This window comes from Propithecus coquereli, unplaced genomic scaffold (genome assembly GCF_000956105.1).
Source record: "Propithecus coquereli isolate 6110/MARCELLA unplaced genomic scaffold, Pcoq_1.0 Scaffold249, whole genome shotgun sequence".
Lineage (NCBI taxonomy): Eukaryota > Metazoa > Chordata > Mammalia > Primates > Indriidae > Propithecus > Propithecus coquereli.
The window spans coordinates 2,216,905-2,238,852 of record NW_012148052.1 but is presented as its reverse complement, the minus strand read 5'-3'; the positions used below and the strand labels follow the sequence as shown (position 1 = coordinate 2,238,852).

Sequence of the window (21,948 nt, the reverse complement as noted above, 5' to 3'; positions counted from 1 at the left end):
GGGACCAGAACTCAGGCCCCTGGTCCCACAGGAGTTCGTGATGATTGTGGTGTTCGGCCTGGAGTACATCATCCGAGTCTGGTCGGCGGGATGCTGCTGCCGCTACCGAGGATGGCAGGGCCGCCTGCGCTTTGCCAGAAAACCCTTCTGTGTCATCGGTAATAAGGCCTGCCCTGCCAGACCTGGCCCCTGACTCCTCACCCTAACACCAGGGTTGACACATTGACCCCATTCCTGACCCTGGCCCTGACCCTGACTACTGACCTCATGGCCCCAGAAGTTCCCGACCCGGGTGGGCTGGCTCCCTGGCGCCGCCGGCTGTGACCTCGCCACCTCCGCCCGTGCAGACTTCATCGTGTTCGTGGCCTCGGTGGCCGTCATCGCTGCGGGCACACAGGGCAACATCTTCGCCACGTCTGCGCTGCGCAGCATGCGCTTCCTGCAGATCCTGCGCATGGTGCGCATGGACCGCCGGGGCGGCACCTGGAAGCTGCTAGGCTCGGTGGTCTACGCACACAGCAAGGTGAGGCCTGCGGGCGTCGTGGACGCCCGAGGGCGTGTCTGGGGAGGAGCAGAGAGGGCAGGGCCTGAGAGGAGCAGGGGGTGGGTGGAGAGACTACGGACAAGGCAGGGGGTGAGGCCCGAGACTACCTCCGCGCGGGAAGGGGCGTGACGGGGGCGTGGCCAGGACAGGGGGCGGGGCCTAAGGGGCTGGGCAAGGTGGGCCGGAGCTGGGCAGGGCGGAGCCTAGGGGTTAGGACCAGACCAGGAGGCGGGGCCTGAGAGAGAGGGCGTGCCCGTTTCACCTGGAAGCTCGTGGGTTTGGACTGACTGCTAGCACAGCACAGTGGGAGCTGAGCTGGGGCGGGAGCGGGGCTAGCTGTAGGGCCCGGATCGAAATCTGAAAGGGGGCGGTTACGGGTAGGCAAGGTGGCCTGGGGTGGAGACTGAGCCTGTCACCTGGAGAGTCAAGGGCAGGCCCGGGGGTCCTGGCGGTTTCGCTAAGGCGGGGCAGGGTCTCCTTGAAGGGAGGAGCTGAGAAAGAAAAGCAGCAGGGTCACAGCCAGGGCGCTCCGGGGAGCTCTGAGAGGTGCGGTGTTTTATGCCCTTCCATTCTGGGAGCTCCCACCTCTCCCCTTCACCTCCTCACTCCCTCACCTCCTCACTCCCTCACCTCCTCACTCCCTCCGCCCGCCCCGCAGGAGCTGATCACCGCCTGGTACATCGGGTTTCTGGTGCTCATCTTCGCCTCCTTCCTGGTCTACCTGGCCGAGAAGGACGCCAACAACGACTTCTCCTCCTACGCCGACTCGCTCTGGTGGGGGACGGTGCGTGAGGGTCTTTGCAGGGCTGCTTTTCTGCCTGGGGCCCTGCCTGGGAACTTCCGACTCGGGGTTGAGCAGACCTGTCCCTGCCCTCTGGCTAAAGCTAGGACCCCTGAGACCAGACCCTATGAGAGCCCCCCAACCTGTCTAGTGGACCTGCTCGTGCTTCCACCTAGCCCCCCACATCAAGCCCTTGTGACCTGTGCCCCTTTCTGCTGTCCAGCACTGGAGAGGGGGCATCGACTATGCCCCTAACCAGCCCCTGTGGCAGGTCCTTGTAACCAACTCCTGTGGGTGACCACCAGGCCCCTTCCCTCATGATCAGGCTCACACCGGCCTGTGCCCCCAACAAGCTCTTGCAGGTGGCCCCAGTGACCAGTCCTGCAGGTGACTTGTTTGTATCCCCAGATTACGTTGACAACCATCGGCTATGGTGACAAGACGCCGCACACATGGCTGGGCAGGGTCCTGGCTGCCGGCTTCGCCTTACTGGGCATCTCTTTCTTTGCCCTGCCCGCCGTGAGTTGCCCTCTGCTGGGTTGGTGGGGGAGGCTAGGAGCGGGACCTGCTCAGCCCCTGTCATGGATTTGCCTGAGTAGCCTGGGGCACCTCAGTGGGCAAGGATGGGGATACCCTTGCAGCCTCTTGTTGCCTCCAACTACCACATTCCCCCAACCACGCCCTATCCCCCAGGGCATCCTGGGCTCTGGCTTCGCCCTGAAGGTCCAGGAGCAGCACCGGCAGAAGCACTTTGAGAAGCGGAGGATGCCAGCAGCCAACCTCATCCAGGTACAACATGCCCAGGATGCCCTGGGAAGAGATGCCATGACTGAATTGGTGTGTCAACCCTGTAAGCTGACCCATGTGTCCCAGACCAACTGTGACTCCACTTTGAAGCTCAGAGAAGGGATGTGACCTTTCTGGGTCACATGCCAAGCCATAGACAGAGCTGGGATGCTAACTGAGATGGTCAGAAACGTTCCCCTGCACCACTTGCCCAGTTTAGGGCTAGCCACAGCTGTCCCACTGCCTACAGGGCCTGGAGAGGGGTGGAGCCGGGACAAGAGGCCCTAGGCCCCTGGAGGAGAGCCGGTTCTGCCACCGGTCAGCTGTAGCTCTCAGTAAGCCTGCTCCGTTCCCAGCACCTTCATTCATTCATTCATTCATTCATTTCACAAGCACTCATACATATGAAAAGAACATGGTCCAGACTGGGTTTTTAGGAACCTCAACATTTAGTGTCTGGGTGGGCAAAGTTGAGCTGGCCAAGGAGACAGAAGGAGCAGCCAGAGGGGTGGCTGGAGAGCCAGGAGTGTGCGGTCTCCATTTCCCTCAGTGTCATGAGGTGTTCTGACTGATTGTGGCCTGAGGCCAGGGCTTTTGATTTTCTGTGTCCCTGGGACTAGGCTTTGGCTTCTTCCTAGTAGGGGTGTGTGCAAGAGAACTCCTTGCAGGAAATGCAAGGGATACTGGCATAGCCCACCCTGCCTGCTCCCCAACATGTCATCCTCTGGCCCCCAAACCCCAGCCTGACTCAACTCCTCCTTATCTCTCCTCCCCAGGGTGGAACCCCTCTCTCCTCCCTGCTATCTCCAGCCACCAGCCTAGCCTTTTCTTCTTAGTGTCCCTTGGGGCACAATGGCCGCTGTCCCCTGGGAGCTGGCCTTCCGAGGGCATTGTAGGGGCAAGCGGCTGGCACTGGCCGTGCCGAGAGACAGCTGGTATTGTGGTGCCCATAATTAATGAGACAGCTCTGGCAGCTGCTCCCTAGCCCATGCCAGGGGCCGAGGCAAGCAGGAAGTAAAAATATTCCTGTCTTAGGAGGACGCCTGGCTGGTGAGGTCAGCGGTGGCAGCCCCTTAAGGACGAGAGCATCCAAAGAAGGGAAGTATCCAGGGCCCAGTTCTGCTTTGTCCCACCTGGCAGCTGCCATGCCTCCCTGCCCTCGCTGATGGCCACACTTGCTGTCCCTCCCTGGCTCTCTTTACCTGGAGGGAGAGGGCCAGTCTTTCCTCTTGTCTGACTTTCATCCCTCCTGCTTCAAAGGAAGCCCTGCAAGTCCATGGATGTGAGGGGTTGGTAGGTGATGCTCTTTCCTCCCCTCTTCAGTCCTTAGTATCCCTGTGGGCAGTGACAGCAGGGGAGAGAGGGAATGGAGTTATTAGTAATGATAATCCACTCAGTCAGCATTCATTCCCCAGACGTTCACAGGACACCCACATGCGCCAGACACTGTATTTGCATTGAGGATACAGCAGTGACCAAGACAGTTTACAGTGCAGGGGGAGACATTAATCTAATACACAGTGAATAGATATTTATCAAATGTGATAAGGAAGAAAACAGGAGTGTTTTACAGGAGAACCTGTTATTAACTGAGCTTGGCATTTAGTATACATTTGTCCATTTAGTCCTCGCAACCCCCTGTTAGGGAAGGAATATTAAATTCATTTTATAGGTGAAGAAACTGAGGTTTCTGAAGCTTTACTTAATTTGTCCCCACTAGTAAGGGGCAGAGCTGGGATTAGAATCCAATGTCTGCCTGACAACAAAATCCCAGCTCTTAGCCCATGCATCTAAGCCCCCGGCTCTGATGTCGATCTGCTAGGTCACCTTGGGGAAGTCATTTCTCTCTAGGCCTTGATTTCTTCGCCGGCCCTGCTGGTGGCTGTGGAATCGGAACTAGCCTCTGGCTCTGGGTAGCCCTCAGCAGGCCCAAGGACTGGTTCTGTCAGGGGCAGAGGGCTGGTGTGGGGCTGAGAGGTCTCACTGACACCACATTCCCCCATGTCCCCATGCCACCAGGCTGCGTGGCGGCTGTACTCCACCGATACGAGCCGGGCCTATCTGACGGCCACCTGGTACTACTATGACAGTATCCTCCCATCCTTCAGGTAGGTCCTGCTGGGGGATGGGAGTGGGTGGGGGACTGGCAGTAATGCCCCTTGAGGACAGGTGGCTGGGACTCAGTCCTGTAGGGCAGGCTCCCAAGGAGCCATCTTGGACTGGCTCTACAGACCCTATATAACTCAGAGCCTAGAGTGTCCTCTGTCCCACTCTGCTACGTCCAGGGAAGGGTAGACACTGGACATAGGGCATGGGTGAAGCCCTGCCCCACGGCTGAGGCCCGGCTCCTGGAGTGCCTGGCGGTCCGTGTGCTCACCTGTAGGTGATGCCACCCAGGACAGTGGTGCAACCAGCTCATCAACCCACAGTCTTGAGTGGGGGACAGTGGCCTGGAACATTGCAACTGGTTGGAGAAAGTGTGGAATGGGCAGGAACTTGTGTACGAACATGTGTTCTAGACTTAGGTGCATGGGCCCACCCCACACCCCCATGCATGAGTATGTGCTTAATTTTACTGTGCCAGCCAGTGGCCTCGGGGCTCAGAAGTGGGTCTGCTACACTGGCCCAGGCCGGGCTAAGACTGAATGGGGCTGGCTCCACTCAAGGGATTATTAATAGCATCACCAGGCCAGATGGCTGGCCAGGCCCTCAGGCAGGAATGAAGACCACGGAGCCCGGCTCAGTCCCGTGGGCAGGCGGGCAGCAAGTGCGTGGCTGGGCCAGGATGCTGTGCTCAGCGCTTCTGTGGGTGTCTTTTTTGCCTCATTAGTTCTCCAAGAGCAGCTGTTGCATGATCCCACTTGACCCTGCACCTGGCTCCCCCCTCCCCACTCCCTCCTAGCCCCAGGGGCTTCCCCAAGGGAGGAGCAGGAGGGAAGGGGGCTCTCAGCCTCACACCAGCACCCCCCATCTCTCCACCTGGCAGAGGCAAACTCCCACCTCAGAGACGGGGGTGTGGCCGGATTAGAAGCAGCCTCTTTTTCCAGGAGTAGCCCTGAGGGCTCAAGGCCAGGCATGGGGAGTAGGGCAGGGGCCACTTTGTTAGAAATATGATGTATTTGAGGGGTGGTGGGGGTGGGAGGGTGGTCTGGGTCCTCTGGTAAGAGTAACAGAGCCTAGTGTGGAGATGCTGGGTCCACTGGGCCTCCTGCTCCCTGGACCTCAGTTTCCTCATCCATACAGTGGGACTGCAGGCAGGGGAGAGGGGAGATACCCTCCTTGGTTTATGGCAGCAGGAAATGGCCTGGAGAGTTAGGAAGAAGCTGCAGGCCCAAGATCCAGTCTCCAAGAACCCAGTGGCAGGAGTGACTGCCATAGGGGAAGGAAGCTAGGCTAGCCACCCTATCAAATCTCCCTCCTCAGCCTCAGTCTCCCTCTAAAATCCAGAGGCAAATCTGGAGGGTAGGATTTCAGGGCTGCCGCAGGCCACTGTGGGCACAGCTCCACGCCCAGGCAGTCGGCTTGGTGAGCAGAGTGAGCTGGACTTGAGCCCCCACTCGCTGCCTTGTGCAGTGCCCTTGAGTTGTGCCCAGCCTTCATGACCACACCTGGCATCCCTGAGGACTTCCCAGGAACTAAATACAGAAAGCAGGGGAGGAAGGCCAGTCTCTCCCACTCCCCACCCTGTCCTGGCCTGGCCCGGGTCACTGAGCACCTCCAGAGAGGCAGGACCTGGCAGGGTCTGAGCTCAGGGGCTCGGCGCCCACTGGGTGAGAGGGTGGCGCCAGGACCCTGCCTGCTGCTGATGGCGCCCTCTCCTGCAGAGAGCTGGCCCTCTTGTTTGAGCACGTGCAACGGGCCCGCAACGGGGGCCTACGGCCCCTGGAGGTGCGGCGGGCGCCGGTACCCGACGGAGCGCCCTCCCGTTACCCGCCCGTTGCCACCTGCCACCGGCCGGGCAGCGCCTCCTTCTGCCCTGGGGAAAGGTAGGGGCCCCTAGGGCCGCCACCTCCTCTTGCTCCTCCTCTTCTTCCATCCTCTGTCTCATCCTCTCTCAGACCTGCCTCCAGCCACTACATGGGTGTCTGGGCCTATTTTGGGGACTCCTAGGCCTTGTTATGAGGCCTGGGTGGTTGTCATCAGAGGGCCAGACAGGTACAGACCGAGGGCCTCTCTGGAGAGGCCAGGCTGGACTCACCTTTTTGTCACCTGGGGCTCCAAGGGTCTGAGTGGGAGAGATGTCCACACCACCCTTCCCATCACCTCCTCCGTTCATGCCATTGTCCTCTTTCTTTCTCTGTTTCCACATCCCCTCACTCTTCCATCCCTGCACCCCCATCCCTCCTGGGAAGCTGGAGAGAGGAGGAGGCCGCTGGCCACAGGTGCTTACGGCTCAGGTAATCGTGGGCACCGCCCTGGGGTGTGAGGGCAGGGAACCCCCTCCCCGGCATGTTGCTCTGGGAGGGGCTGGACTGAACTCGCCTCCCGGAAACGAGATGCCAGCTGGAAAGAGAGCTCTGTGACTAAGACCGCGTAGGACCTGCGTAAACACGACCAGCGACTAACGCTCTTGTCTTGTGCTACCCTGTCCACAGCTTTGCTGAGCCCAGGGGGTCTTCCCAGGACTCTCTTTTCGTCCTTACTGAGGTCACTTTGCTGCTCCCAACAATGTCTTCCCCTTGAGCTGTCTTTCCCGGAGCTTTTACATCTTGAAAGAACAAAGAGAAAACGTGCTTACCCCCACACAAACATTCATGGATACAGGGGTTTCAGGCACATGTGGCTAAGGGAAGCCCGTCAAATTAGAGCATGGTCAGGTGGCTGCTCTTGTGGAGGTTTAGCTTTGAGGTCAAGGGTTCAATCCGCCTCGTTCCTGCCTGTCCTTTACCCATCTCTTTGTTTTGTCACATCTTCACATGTCCTCCTGGAACCAGCCAGGGGGACATCTGGGCCTTGAGCCTCAGTGTGATTCTGAGCCCCAGGCCCGGAGCAAGGGCTGGGAGATGAGAGGGAGGAGGTGCGGTGGAAGCTTGCCTCTGCCACCTGATGCTGTGTGTCCCCGAGGAAGTCATCAAGTTGCTCCGAACCTCTGTGTCCTGGCAGAAAATTAGTGACCTTCGGGCTGATCAGGGGCTGTGGGTTCTCTGAGCTTCTGGACTGGAAAGGTCTGAGGAGGTGTTCTGGTGCAGAGGACGCAGGGAGCGGCATCCCTTCCCTGTTCTGGGCCAGGGCTGGACAGGAAGTGGGTAGAGAGGGAGAGCCCCTCAGGTCTGGGGCTGGTGGGAGGGGACACATGACCAGCGAGGCCAGGCTGGGAACTCCCTGGGAGAGAAGTCCATGGTGGGGCCTGACTCCAATTTTCCATCACTGCTTGAGGGCACTGTTGTTACCCGAATCCCTACCCAACCACTGTTTATAAGCAGAAACCCAGAAGTTTTGCCATTCTGGCAGCCCTGCCCAGGACCTGAGCCAGGGCCCTCTATACCTTCCTGTTCACTCAGATCTCACCTTGCTTGATTAGGCAGGCACTGGGAATGGAGGTTAGCCAGGAGCCAGCACCTGTACCGCCCCCCACAGCTTCTCTGGGTCCCTGAGCCCCCCAAGGCCCAGGAACAGATTACTGCTAGGGACTCGGCCAGTACTAACTCTCAGCCTTGTATCTGTCTGCCCTGGAGGGCCTGTGTGTCTAGGACTCGTGGTGATGGTGATGGTGTGTCCCTTCTTTCCAGGGACCTAGGGGGCCGAGCTACCACTTCTAGATCCATCACCACACTCAGGCCAAATGGCCATATCCTTAATCGTGGCTGTCTTGGCCCCATGGGGTGGGTACCCTAGCCAGGACAGTCCCCCTGCCCCAAACACACACATATACACTCCTGGTTGGTCACTTCTAGTGGTGCTGGGGAGGGACCAAGGTCGAGCATGTTCACAGGAAGTGGAGCTAAAGGAGCAGGACTTCCTGGGGGATGGCATTGCCAGGGCAGTGCCTCCCCTTGTTAGGGTTTTGCAATGAGTTTCTCAAAGCATGGTCTCCTGACCTCCTGCATCAGCATCCCGTGGGGTGTTTGTTCAAAATGCAGATACCTGGACCTCTCCCCAAGCCCTCAGGATCAGAATCTCTGGAGAGAGGCACAGGCTTCTGCATATTCAACACGCTCTCCAGGAGATCCGTATGCAAATCGTGAGAACCTCTTCTTCCTGGGGATGGGGCTGGAGGATGATCTAGGTGGGGGGTCCTTCTCTCCCACCAGCCACAGGAGGCCGGCTCCATCCTGGCAGCTCCCCACGCTCTGCCCACCACCCCTTTCCCACTAACCTCTGTTCGTGTCTTGTTCTCAACTTTCCAGCCAGATGTTTAATAATAAACGGAGTTTCTTTCGGATCCACGCCAGCTGGAGACCGAGGTACCTCCTCGCCTGCTCCTCCGGTCCCCACTCCTCCTTGCCTCACCTACTTTGGGGGCTGGAGAGGGGGACAGGATGGGCCAAGGACAAGGTGCATGTGCCTGCCGCCTGCCGTCTGCCTCGGGGCCCCGATGAGCCCCTCGCCTTTCTGGGGATGCCTCTGCCGGGGCTGGGGCATGGGCCCGGTGTGCCAGGAGGGGCACTCGCAGGCGCCGTGGGGATGCGTGCTGGCTCTGCCGCTGACCCCCTGTGTGATCTTGGCCAAATTGCTTCCCGTTTTTGGACCCCAGTTTCCCATCTGTGGAATGGGCAGGTTGAACTAGAGGCTCTCTGAGGGTCCTTCCCACTCTGACTTTTGCCAGGCCTTGGGTTTAGCTCCCTGTCTGCCTGCTGGCCACCTAGGGACCTGGCAGGTGCCTGCAGGAGCTGGGATTGGCACGTCCTTGGCTAACTCCAGAGCCCCAGCTCCTTTAGCTGCATCTCCACTACATTGCTTGGTACCTGCCCTGTGCCAGGCCCTGCTCTGTGCACCAGGGATGCAGGGATGAATAAAACATGGTCCCCGGAGAGCTGCAAAGAGTAATTGCAGTTCGGTGCCATGAGTGCAGCAAAAGGAGGGGGCGGAGGGGCTGTGGAGCTTGGGTGAGACACGCAACCCAGGGGAAGCCTTGAAAGGAGTGCGTGGCAGGGAGGGCACTGCAGGCTGAGGAGGCGGCAGGGACCTGGGCAAGGAGGTGAGGGAGAGAGGGGGAGCGCACAGTGTGGGGAAAATGAGCAGCCCAGTGCGAGCTTCTTCCTGTTGGCGCGCCTGGCAGCCTGGGCTCACGGGGTCTTTGGTGTCCCAAAGGTGCCTCTGGAGCCTTGTGGGTTGGTGGGCCCAGAGCTAGGAGATGCGTGAGAGCTCCTGGCTGCCCGTGTGTGCTTCTGCCGAGAGGCAGTCTTTCTTAGAAACGTGGGTTCTGGACCACAGTTTAGCCACCACTCGCTAGTCACGTGTCCGTGGGTGAATCGCTTGACCCCTCTGTGCCTCAGTTTCCTCAGATGGAAAATGAAGTTGATAATAGGATCTGCTTCCACTGAAACTGTGCCTAGCTCCTAAAAATGTTGGCCTCATGTGATTTGGCACGTTGGGCAGTTAAGATCTTACTTTCTTTAAAAAATAGCTTGGAAACCATGGCTGTAGGCAGTGGGAACACACCAAAGGGTTAAGCTGAGGAGTCTCTGGGTCAGATCCTTTGCAAGCCTCCTTTGGCTGTGGAGGGCATGAGAGACCGGAGGGCACAGCCAGGGCAGGGGCCAGCAGGGAGGCTGTTTGCACAGTCCCTGCAGAGAGGGGTGGTATGCGGCATCAGACACGTCTGCCTCTGTTTCCCCAAGAGCTTGGCCTTGGCCGGCAGATGATGAGTCAGTCCCTAGAGAAATCCCTTGTGGAAGTGAGTAAGGGGGTTGGGTCAAGCAGGGCAGCCAGAGCTTGCCCTCCCCCTAGGACACGGCAGTCAAGCCCACCCATCCCTCTGCCAGGCACTAATAAACCCTTAGACCAGATAGGATGTTTAGCAGCCTCCCTGGCCTCTACCTACTAGACACCAGGAGCAACCCCCAATGTGACAACCAAAAATGTCTCAGGCATTGTCAAATGTCCCCTGGGGGACAAAATCACCCCCAGTTGAGAACCAGTGCTCTAGACTCTATCCTGATTGTGTGTCCCAGAAAAAGAACACAGTCCCTGAAGTCAGAGAAAACTGGGTTCCAGTCCTTGCTCCGTCCCATAGGAGCTCTGTGACTTTGGGCAAGTCACTTCACCTCTTTCCTCATTTGTAAAGTAGGGATGGTAAAGATGGAGCACGCCACACGCAGTGGCTGAGAGAGCTGAAAGAGCGGAGGCAGACAGGACCCTGCATGTTCTAAGGAGCCAGGAAGGGAAGGAGAATTGGGAGCCCATGTGTGCCAGGTTTCTTTCCATTTTCTCTGAGCTTTTAGGCTCAGGGAGGCCGATGTACGCCATTTTCTGGGCCCTGCCCAAGGAGCTGGAATCCAGGGCCACTCCTGGGAAAACAGTGCCTTCTTGCATTAAAATAGGAGCCCATGGTCTCTGGCCTGAAAATTACAGAACCCCATAAACCAGGCCAGATCCTCCCTCAACCATCACAGAATCAGAGCTGGAAAGGGACCTTTCAAGGCCTCTAGTGCAAGCCCCAGACCCTTTCCTCCAAAAGTCCTGCTGAGTACAAGCTCAGCCTTGCTTGCATACTTCTCATGACGGGGAGATCATCCCCTTTCCCAGAACACCACTGGAGCCTTATGTGCTGGGTGCAGCAATGCGAAGTCCCAGGCCCTTGGGTGAAGGGTCAGGGCCTTCTCCACTCTCCTTTCTTCCTCTCCCCCTTGGAGGAGTGGAGGACAGGGGGAGGGGTTGCACGGACTGGGTGGGGTGGGGGTGCTTGCTGGCATGAGGAGAGCCCAAGGAATGGCTCTGCAGAGGAAAGTTTGGGAGAGCCAACCTCAAACTTCAATTGGAATCTTTGGGACGTGTTGGTGGGACCCCGGGCCAGCAAAGAGCATGCTGGATTTCGGGAGCCATCCCCGTCCTTCCTTCCTGATATCCCCAGGTCCCCATTCCTTGACATATTAACCTCTCCCCTCTGGGCAAAGGCCCCCACCCCAAGGATGGCCCTACATCCTGGCCACCTTCCCGAAGGTGCCCTGGTTTCGAGATTCCCTCACCTCAGCACCTTGGTTCTCTACCCCTACCCCATGCCCTGGGCATGGGGGACCCCAGCTCCCACCCAGCACCGAAACCAGAACCTCTCCTCTGCTCAGCCCTGGATCTGGAAGTCCCTGAGAGTAGGTGACACAGTCTCCTCCCCCAACCCCTGCCCCACCTCAGGCCTCCTCCAAGGCTGCCTGGTGCTCTCCTAAGGCAGGGCTGGTGGGGACCACCTCCCACTGGCACCTTCTGCAGGGCGTCCTCCAGTGGCAAACCACAGCAGGGAGGCAGCAGTGACACCACAGGGCATGGGATGGAGGATGTTGGCGTAGGTCCTACCCACACAGTGATAGCACGGTCCTTGAACCTCTTGGACACAGAGTTACTCTACCAGGTATTGGTTAACCGGGGCCTGTCCTGGGGAGCCTGAGGCCTCCCCCGACCTCTCTTCCTCCAAGGTTCGGGGATGTGGTGGAGAGTTGGGTGTGGGAAGGGAAGTCCAAGCGTGTACAGACATGCACATGTGTGTTCACATGCTCACAGACATGTGTAGTGCTGTTGAACTGGGAGTTCAGTGGGCAGTATAGGGGGGGAGATCTTAAAGGGGGGATCCAAAACCTCCCAGGACATCCGTCCAGGCAAGCAGAGCTCAGGCAGGGGAGACCATAGAAGAACAGTTTATCAAATATAGACCCTGACTGGGAGGGCAGGCACTAGGCATGTCCTGGGCATACTTGCGGGCCCAGCAGCTAGAACCACGGGGCCAAGGCCCTGAGCAGGCCATCACACCACACACGGCCAGGGGCACCATGGCATGGAAGTCTTTGTTGATGGAGACCTTATTTGGCAGTGCACTGCCTGCACAGCTGTACCAGATCCTACAGCCCTGACCTGATCAGTGTGGGATCAGGTAGCTGCAGCCGCAGGGAATGGAGGAAAATATAAATTGACACATGTACATACATGCCAACATATGGTATGTATACGCACTGGTGCCTGTGCACCTACACTGTCATGTGCTTGCACATGGTGTGCATACACACACACACACACACACACACACACACACACACACACAGACCCTCGACTCCACACAGCCTGCCCCTGTGCGCAGTGGGGACTGGAGGCCTAGCTCAGTGTGCACAGCCAGGTGAGCTGCCGACCCTCAGCAGCCTGTCTGTGCCCAAAGGGGTCACCACCTCCACCCTCCACCCACCCATCCGAGCCAGGCCCAACTCCCCTGTCCTCCTGTCTGTCTCTCTGACTCCCTTCTTGGGTTTCTCTCAGTCCTTCCACTCTGACATCTGTCTCCTGTGTACCCCTTATCTGTCCGGGCAACGAGGGGTGGGAGGTAGGGGTGGGAAGGGAATCTGCTCCAACTGACACCACCAAATCAGCTTCTCGTGGCAGTCAGGGCCCCCCTCACCACACCCTGTCCCATCCCAGGAAGTCTCCATGTGGTTGGGGAATCAAGACCCAATAGCTCCCCCTAGGTCCTAAGTCAGCTTTGTCCCCACTCACCCCTGCCCCCAGCTCCGGCTAACTTGGCTCTCTCCCCACCCTGCCCTCCCCTGCCAGCAGTCGGATGGGCATCAAAGACCGCATCCGCATGGGCAGCTCCCAGCGGCGGACAGGCCCTTCCAAGCAGCACCTGGCACCTCCGCCAATGCCCACCTCCCCGAGCAGTGAGCAGGTGGGCGAGGTCAGCAGCCCCACCAAGGTGCAGAAGAGCTGGAGCTTCAATGACCGCACTCGCTTCCGGGCCTCTTTGAGACTCAAACCCCGAACTTCTGCTGAGGGTGAGCCCCTGAGGGTCTGGGGCCCAAGACCTGCTGAGGGTGGCAGGGGTAGGGACAGTCTGGGCTGAGGGCAGAAAGATCTGGCTCTAGTCTCAGCTCTGCAAATGATTGACCATCTTTGGGCACCAGTCTGCAAGATGGGCATCAGACTGAGAATCGAATGGAGGGTGGCATTTGGCGGTGGTTAAGAGCACAGGCTTTGGGGCCAGGCTGCCTGGATTTGAATCCTGGCTCTGTCACTTATCTTGGACAAGTGACCTAATCTCTCTCTGGGCCACATTCTCCTTATCTGTAGAATGGGAACAATGATAGTATCTACTTCATAGGACATAGGATGACTGTGAAGATTAAATGAGATAATCCACGGAAGGTGAACAGGAGACTTTTGAGAACATAGAAAGTGCTCAACGAAAGCTAGCTGGTGACAAGTGTGCTTTGGAAGGAGCAGGAGCCCCTGCTTGATGAGCCCTGACTGTGTACGCTCCACACTGGATTATCTCATTTCCTTCTCCCAGCGACCCCAGGAAGTAGGTTCTGTTTTCATCCCCACTTTACAGACATGGCCACTGAGATCTCCCAGCCCGTGAGTGGCAGAGCTGCTATCCTCAAGCAGGTCTGTCCAACTCCAGAATCCATGCACCCTGCCTGCCCCTCCTCACCCAGCCTGGGCTGCGGACGTCAAGCTGTGGACCTGGTGGGGTCACTTTTCTGAGTTCTAGCTCTGCTCGAGACTTGCACTGTGATGTAGGCAAGACCCTCTCCACCCCTCTGTGCCTCAGTGTCCTCTTCTGGAAAACGACCCCTGAGTCATTTCAACCAAGCCCCCGGAAGACCTCTCCCAGCTTTGACATACTTTATGCCCCTGGGTGGGGAAAGGTCGGGGTGAGTGGACAAGGATGGAAGATGGGAACAGGAAGCCCCTTTAGCCTTGGAGGGAGGGGACCCAGCCATGCTGTCTCTGCCTGTGCTGTGTCGGCCCTCAAGATGCTGCTGGCCAACAACTCAGAGTTTGCAGAACCCCACAAACCACTGGGAGGTGCTGACCCGTAGAAGCCTGGGCATGGCTGGTGCCTGGGACTGCCCTTCCCTGTGCTGGAAGCTGTCTGGTCTCCTGCTCCCTGCTCTTGTGGGGCGAAGATGGCATCACCTCTCTGTGCAGCTCAGGGCACCAGCCTCAGAGAGGCTGTTTCTCTCATCCAGGGTACAGGGCCTTCCGCAGTTGCAAATCTGGGCATGGGAGCCAGCCCCGTGGGCTGCAGGATGAGACGGTGTGGCTCGGTACTTGCAAAGGCATCAAACGCCTTTTCTCTGGGGCGCGCTGTTCAGCATGGCGGGACCAGTGGGGCTTCCTCCAGGACTTTGTGCAACAAATTTGCCCTGGCCAGACCAGATGTGCCCTAAAGTAGCTCCTGCTCACTTGGCCACAGGCAGATGTTTACCCTGACTGGCCACAGGGGCAGAGGGGCATGCAACAGACTGGGGTTTTCTGCCCTGGGTAGGGTAGTGAGGGGCAGCAGCCAGGGAGGCAGGAGCCTGGTCTGCCCCCAGGAAGCTTCTGGGCCCTCTCTGGGCCTTTCTTTTCCTATTGGTACCTCTGATGGTGGTTTGCCTGTGTTGGTGGTGGTGGGGTTGAGAGTGGACCACTTGGGCCGTCTCTGTCTTTTCAGAGGGTCCCTCAGAGGAAGCAGCAGAGGAGAAGAGCTACCAGTGTGAGCTCACAGTGGACGATGTCATGCCTGCTGTGAAGACGGTCATCCGCTCCGTCAGGTGAGGCCAAGGCCTGAGGTGAGCACCACTCCGTCTGCCACCCACTGCTGCTTCCCATCTGGGCCTGCCCTCATGGCCAGGCCCGGCTTGCTCCCGGCGTGCCAGCTGCTGCCCGCCTAGAGTGCAGGTGGGCTGGGGGGGCTGGCATCTGGCTCCCAGCAGGGTTTGCTCCGACCCATCATGTCTAGAGGGCCTGGCTCTGGCAGGGTGGCGGGAATAGCTGCCCATCACGGTCCCTCTCCTCGCACACGCAGTGTCCTCCCGGTCAGTCACGCCTCACTCTGCCTCTCCTCTTCCTCTTCTCTCCCTGCCTCCGGCTCTGGGCTGCACCAGCCTCTCTTCTTTCGCTCTCTCCATGGCTGTGTGTCAGTGGCTGCCTGTCTCTCCAGGGGCCCTGTCTTGTCTACTTTTCCCTGCATCTCTGTGTCTCAGTCTCATCTTTTCGTCCCCTGTGTCTCAAACTCTCTCTCCTTGGGTGTCTTGGCCTCAGTCTGTCTGTTTCCCCCCCCACCCCACCCCAGGACTTCTTCTAGAGCAGTGCTTTTCAAACCACTGATTGAGATAGTTTGAAATCAACTTAGTGGAATCAAGTTAGTAGGCCCTGATCAGCATTAAAAAAAGAAAATAGAAAATGTCAGAGTGTATCTCTCATATGAAGGGTAAATTATGATACTCGTACTTCAGTTATCTGTGCATGTGTATGTATATACTTATTTGTGACGTAAAATGTAATTCTTATGGTAGGTCTTGGTCCAAAAAGTTTGAAAGCCCTTGCTCTACTGGCTGTCTCCCTGCCTTGACAATTAAGAGGGGACCAGAGTCTCCTGAGCCCTTTGGCCATGGCCTATGCATGGCTGTGGCCCCCAAGCTCCTTCGCGTGGAGTCCTGGCTTAGTCTGTCTCCCCTGACCCCTGGTCTTTTGAACTCACCTCTCTTCCTTGGCGGATTAACCTGCCCACAGCCTCTGCTCTTGTGTTCTTTTTAATATCAGAGTCAGCTGTGTGCCCCCATCCTCCCCCCAGAATCTGAGGCCTCTTCTCACACCCTTTTCATACATCCTGTCTCTCGCCTCTATGTGACCAGCATCTGGGATGGAGTGCCAGAGCTGCCACCTGACCTAGGTCAGCTCTCCTTGGCCACCCCACACACCCCTCACACCCAGCATGCCCCAAACCTGTTCCTCCTCCTGGGTCCCCACTTCAGGCAGTGGCACCACTGCCCACCCTGTTGCCCAAACCCTGGGAGTCATCCTGGACTCAGACTAGGAAGTAATCCTGGACTTAGACTTTCAGTCCCACCTCCTGAGTTGCTCAAAGCTGACCCCTTTCTCCACCCCATGGCCCCTCTCCCAGCTTAGGCCGTCCCCTGGAGCTGGTTTCCCTGTCCACAACTGTGTCCCTCAGGGTATTCTCTGCATGGACTGGCAGAGTGGTCATGCCAAAGCAGAGTAAATGACACCCACACACACGTCCAGGGATATGTGCCCCCTGCCCCTCTGGATTAACCGTTTTCCATCACCTCCCTGTTGCTGCTGCTCAGGGGTAGAGAGGCTGGGAGACCTGGCAGAGGCTGTTTGTGGTGACCCAAGCAGGAGGTGCCCTGGTGTTGGACAAAGGGGTAGCAAAGGGATGGCGAGGGGCTAGAAAGGAATCCGCTCTTGAACAGGTCCTTCCCTCTGAGACCCCCTCTCCCGACAGGATTCTGAAGTTTCTGGTGGCCAAAAGGAAATTCAAGGAGACACTGCGACCTTATGACGTGAAGGACGTCATCGAGCAGTACTCGGCAGGGCACCTGGACATGCTGGGCCGGATCAAGAGCCTGCAGACCCGGTGGGTGCGCTGGCCCCCAATGGGAGAGCGGGGCAGGGAGGCAGTGGCTCCAGCTCAGCAAGAAGTCTGTGGACCAGAGCCCTGAGCCCCGCCAGGGTCTCCTGCTGGAGCTGGGGTTTCTGGCCTGAGCCAGGTAACTGGCTTGCAGCACTGAGGCCAGACCTCTCAGGGCACCTGGCTGAAGGCTGAACAACCACCGGGCCAGCCAGTCACAGGGCCTCTGTGCCGCCCGCTGTGGGAGCCCTATTGACTTAACACGTCTCATCTCGGGGGCTTTGTTTAGAATGATTGTTTTCTGGACCTCAAATAATAGGTGTAAGATAATTACTGACCTCCCATCCCCCAAGGGGATAGGTAAATTGTGCTCAGTGCTTCTTGCCTCTAGAATCCTCCCACATCGCTTCTCTAGGCCCAGCAGTAAGGAACGACCCTCACACCAAAACCCAAATCAGCTACACCTTGCCCTTCTCCTCTCCTGGCCTGCCTTCACTGCTCGCTCATTCATTGATTCACTCGACAGATAATCTCTGGGCATTTACTACTTGCCTGATAGCAGGGATGTGGTGGAAAGCAACACAGAGTCCCTGCCCTCATGGAGCTTTCATTCTAGTGGAAAGAGAACAGATGATAAATAAGAAAAACTAGAATACTTCAGAAGGTAATAAATACTAAGGAGAAAAATAGAGTTAAAGTATTGAGATTTGCCGTTTTAAATAAGCGAGAAGGTGACATTTGAGACAAAATGGAAGGAGAGGGGACAACCAGAAGGGTTTCGGGAGGGAATGGCACAAGATGGGTGAACACCCACGCAGGATGAGCTGCAGGCACTGGAGAGCTCTGTGCAAAGGATTGCTAAGATCTGAGTTACCTTTAAAAGGCTCACCTGGGTGCTGTGTCGAGGGCGGACTGGAAGGGAGCAAGAGTGAAGGCAGGGAGACCAATGAGGAACCTACTTCAGATGTCCAGATGTGGGGACTTGGACCAGGGTTGCAGCTGTGGAAGTGGGAAAAGTGGCCAGATTCTAGGTATATTTTTGTAGGTAGAGTTGACAGGGTTTTCTGATGGGGTGTAAGAAAGAAGAGTCCAAGGATGAAGCCAGGATTTTTGGCTTGAGTAAGAGGAAAACTCGAGTTGCCATTTATTGACATACAGAAGGCAGTAAGTGGAGCAGGTTTCGATCAGGAGAGTTGGGGGCGTGCTGGGCTTGTGATGCCTGTCAGACATCCAAGTGCAGTGTGTTGGTCTGGCAGTTAAGGTAGGAGTGTGGACTTCAGAGGAGAGGTCTGAGATGGAGATGGTGGTTTGATGTCAACAGCGTACAGAGGAATTGACAATCAAGGAACTGCAGACGTCACCTAGTGAGTGAGAGTAAACAGAGAAAAGAGGTCCCAGGAGTGAGCCTTCGGTCCTGTAATGTTTAGAGGTTGTGGAGATAGAGGAGGACCAGCCAAGGAGACTGGGAAGGAGAGGTCAGGGAGGGAGGAAAGGAACTGGGATAGGATGGTGTTTTGGAATCCAAATGAAGAAGGTGTTTGAAGGAAAAAGGGGTGATCAGATGTGGCCAGTGCTGCTGGTAAGTCAGGTAAAATGAGGACTGAGAGTTGATCATCAGATTTAGCAACACGGAATTCATTCCAGAGCTCGACAGCAGTAGTTTTGGTGAAATGGTGGAGGCGAAACCTACTCCTGATTGGAGTAGGTTTGAGAGAGAAAGGGAGGAGAGGAATTGGAGGTAGAGGGTAGAGACAACACTTTCAAGAATTTTGCTGCAAAGGAGAGCAGAAAACTAAGGCGAGATCAGCTGGAGCCTTGTCCACTTCATAACTCAAATTCCCACGTGTCCCCCTCCCCCTTTCCTGGTCCACCATTGCCCATGGCTCCACCAGGCAGTTGCTTTCCTTGTCATGCTTGTGCGTGGTGCCTTCGCTCGGCCAGTGAAGGACTCCAAAGCAGGGGCCGGTCCCTCGGCGCCAACTCGGCCTCCTTTTGGCAGGGCGCCCTTCCCTCTGGCGCAGGCTATGTCTTCGCGTTCAGCAGGCGCCCCAGGATTCTTGCGGAAGGGAGGGGCGGCGTGTGTCTGGGGCCACTTGACGGTACCCTTTCCCCACAGGGTGGACCAAATTGTGGGTCGGGGGCCCGGGGACCGGAAAGCCCGGGAGAAGGGCGACAAGGGGCCCTCAGACACGGAGGCGGTGGATGAAATCAGCATGATGGGTCGCGTGGTTAAGGTGGAGAAGCAGGTGAGTGTAGGATGGAGTGTCAACGCTCTAGAGGGCTATGGGGACAAGACAAGAGGAGGGTGTGCTTCTCAGAACCGCAGCCGAGAGCACCCGCGGGAAGCAGCCGGAATCCCCTGTCCGGCCAAGCCCCACCCACTCCCGCCAAAGTATCCGGATAAGCCCGCCCTCTCCGGCGAGGCCTAGCCCCTAGGTTGCTGGTGTCTCAGATAAACCCTTCTAAATTCCCTCTGCTCCGTTTAAGCCCGCCTCTCGGTCGTCTCTCTGTCTGACGGACAGTCCCAACCTATCACAACTGAATTACGCCCGGGGATTGTGCCCCAGCTTCCCAGCTCCGTCCCTCCCTCCAGCCAAGCCGCACGTTTCCCGTCCGGACTCGCGGGTCCCAGATAAGCCCCGCCCCGGGCCCGCCCACCCCCACTCCGGCCCCGCCCCATCCCGGCCGCGCCCCGCCCCCAGGTGCAGTCCATCGAGCACAAGCTGGACCTGCTGCTGGGCTTCTACTCGCGCTGCCTGCGCTCCGGCACCTCGGCCAGCCTGGGCACCGTGCAAGTGCCGCTCTTCGATCCCGACATCACCTCGGACTACCACAGCCCTGTGGACCACGAGGACATCTCCGTCTCGGCACAGACGCTCAGCATCTCCCGCTCGGTCAGCACCAACATGGACTGAAGGGCGTCTCGGGGGCGGGGCAGCACACGGCCAGCCCCTCGGCCTGGCGCTCGGACCCGCCCTCGGAGGCCTCCGGACTCCTCTGTACTTGAACTCGCTCCCTCGCGGGGAGAGAGGCCGCAAGCAGTATTCAGCTGCCTGGGTGGGCGAGATACCCGCTGCGGGGCCGGCGCCCTGCCCCCACCTCAGGAGCGTGAGATGCCAGGCCGCACGGAGGGCAGCAGCAGGGCTGTCGGGCCGTCCAGTGCCCTAATGCTCCATCAAGGCCCCACATGACCCGCCTGGCAGGGGCACTGCCCCGGGAGTGGGAGCGCGGCGTTGGGGCCCTGGGCCCTGACCCAGCTTCCGGCTATGCAAGGTGAGGTCTCTGGCCCGCCCTTCGGACAGAGCAGGGAAGCCCTCCCGCCAAGTCCTCGCCCCACTTGGGGGTGGGCCCAAGGTGCCCCTACAGGTACCCGCAAAGCACAGGACCTGGCCACAAGGCAGGTGGGCACCAAATATGCAAACTATGTTAAATATGCAACTTTGAGGACCCCCATGGGGTCCCTCTGCCCCTCCCCCATTGGGAGACGGCCCCCAGCAGTAGCTGGTCTCAGGCTGCTTGGCCATAACCCTAACCCCGTTCTTTGGCTTATCACCTGTCCCCACCCAGCATGGGGCCTGTTTCTCCCCTCCCCTCTCCCAAGGGCAGTGCCTGGGCCTTCCCATTTGCAGGTGTCACCTCCCAGGGGCCCCCCCTTCCTGCTCGATGTCCACTCTTCCACCTGGCTCTCTAGACACCTTTGACGTTCAGCACAATTTTCTGTATTTTCCCCAAACCTCCCAGACAGTGCTCCATGGATGGTCACACAAACATGGCCTTTTAGTTTCTCCAGACATGCAGAAAGCCTCTCACACACTGACGCATACAAACACACACACTTGGAGACATGAGCACAGGGCCACTCAGCCTTTCCTGGGCCTCTATAGCTGATGTCAGTAGACTGGCCTTGCAGGATGGTGTCCACTGAGAGGAAGCCCCCTGCTCCATCTGGGCAGGAGAAGGAATTTTGAGGTGACCTCAGGTCGCTTCAGGCCCCACCCAGAGTTTTACCAGCTCCCCATCCTCAAGATCTCCTCCTCTCTGGTCCAGGAGCCCTAACTGCTGCCTCTGCCTGTCCCCGAGGGCCCTCCTTAGCTTCCCCACAGCACAACTTGGGCCTAGGCCTCTGGGGCGTGGATACTACTGGAGAGACCGTGGACCTGCTTCTATCCAGGCTGGCCCCTTCCTAGTCACTCTAACTCCCAAAGAGAATAGTGATGTACCTAGCAGCTATACCAACTGCACATCTGCCTTTCACATGCACTGTCTCCCCTTTCTCCATACCCCACTTCTTCACTTCAGCTGGCAGCCCCGCATCCTGGCATAAGCCCCTGTCCACTCCAGGTCCCCAGGAACACTTTCGTATCCCTACCCCTTTGTTCCTCTTCTGCAAAGCCAATGCAGGTAGCAGGAGGATGAGGGGTAGTGGACCAATGGCAACCCTCTGTGGCTGAGGCCAAGCTGCCTGCATCTCATACTGGAGACCTGCATGCACCAGCGCCAGGACTTGGGTTGGATCTTGCTCAGCCCCATGGTGCCCAGCCTCTGCCCCAACATGCCCTCTGCATGTGACCATCATGCCCTGGATGGAGCTATCCTGGCTCACCTCACCGCACTACACTGTCCCCAGAGAGCCACCCCTCCACCCCCTCAGAGACAGAGCTGTGGAGAGGGGCAGGAGAATGGGATTGCCCTATGACCAAAGGAGACATGGGAAGAAGCCCTCCCTCCTTCCATGATCGAGGTTCCCCCACCAACCCGGTTCTGGGATATGCAAGTACCTCACTTTGTTAACTTATTAACTTATTGGTTTCATTAAAGTTTTCAGTAGGAGGTGGTTGGTCTTGGTTTTGTTCAGTGGCTGTGGGTTGAGGCTTCTGATTTGGGGGTGGGGACAAGATTTGTAAATAACAAAAACCCAACACCATATGGCCTAAGCAAAAAATGAAACTTATTGGCTGAGAGAACTGAAAAGTCCCGGGGATAGATTTGGCTTCATGCACAGCTAGATCTAGATGCTTGAATGTGCCAGGAATCTGTTTCCCATCAGCCTCCCTTCGCAGCAGGCTGACCTCTCACAATGACCAGTGAAAAGTGAGTGCCACATTCCTAATAGTTTGTATCAATAGGGTCCAGTCAGAAAAACAGAAACACCACTAGGTTTTTCAGCAGAGAGAATTTACTCTAGGGAATGGGTTACACTGATGTAGGAGGGCTGAAGAACAAAAAGAGGACACTGGGATAACAGAGAAAATGACTGCAGGAAGCAGCTACCACTCCTAGAGCTGCAGGAAGATGCAGGAACGTAGGCAAGAGGTTGGGCTTATCAGAATCCACAAG

General features: G+C 57.6%; 1 protein-coding gene across 2 annotated transcripts in view; it reads left to right on the top strand.

Annotated features, from left to right (window-relative positions):
• The window catches only part of KCNQ4 (potassium channel, voltage gated KQT-like subfamily Q, member 4), a 51,168-nt gene extending 29,727 nt beyond the window's left edge, over positions 1-21,441 (top strand). Inside the window, exons 3-14 of one of the 2 annotated variants that reach the window (XM_012646742.1) lie at positions 32-158; positions 348-523; positions 1,203-1,328; positions 1,734-1,844; positions 2,019-2,114; positions 4,131-4,219; positions 5,936-6,097; positions 12,801-13,021; positions 14,689-14,788; positions 16,486-16,617; positions 18,728-18,857; positions 19,314-21,441. In XM_012646742.1, coding sequence (XP_012502196.1) covers positions 32-158; positions 348-523; positions 1,203-1,328; positions 1,734-1,844; positions 2,019-2,114; positions 4,131-4,219; positions 5,936-6,097; positions 12,801-13,021; positions 14,689-14,788; positions 16,486-16,617; positions 18,728-18,857; positions 19,314-19,526 — 1,683 coding nt within the window. In that variant the 3' untranslated portion in view covers positions 19,527-21,441. The remainder of the gene's footprint in view (positions 1-31; positions 159-347; positions 524-1,202; positions 1,329-1,733; positions 1,845-2,018; positions 2,115-4,130; positions 4,220-5,935; positions 6,098-12,800; positions 13,022-14,688; positions 14,789-16,485; positions 16,618-18,727; positions 18,858-19,313) is intronic. The other variant, XM_012646743.1, reaches the window with a different exon arrangement.
• The last annotated feature ends 507 nt before the right edge of the window (positions 21,442-21,948 follow it).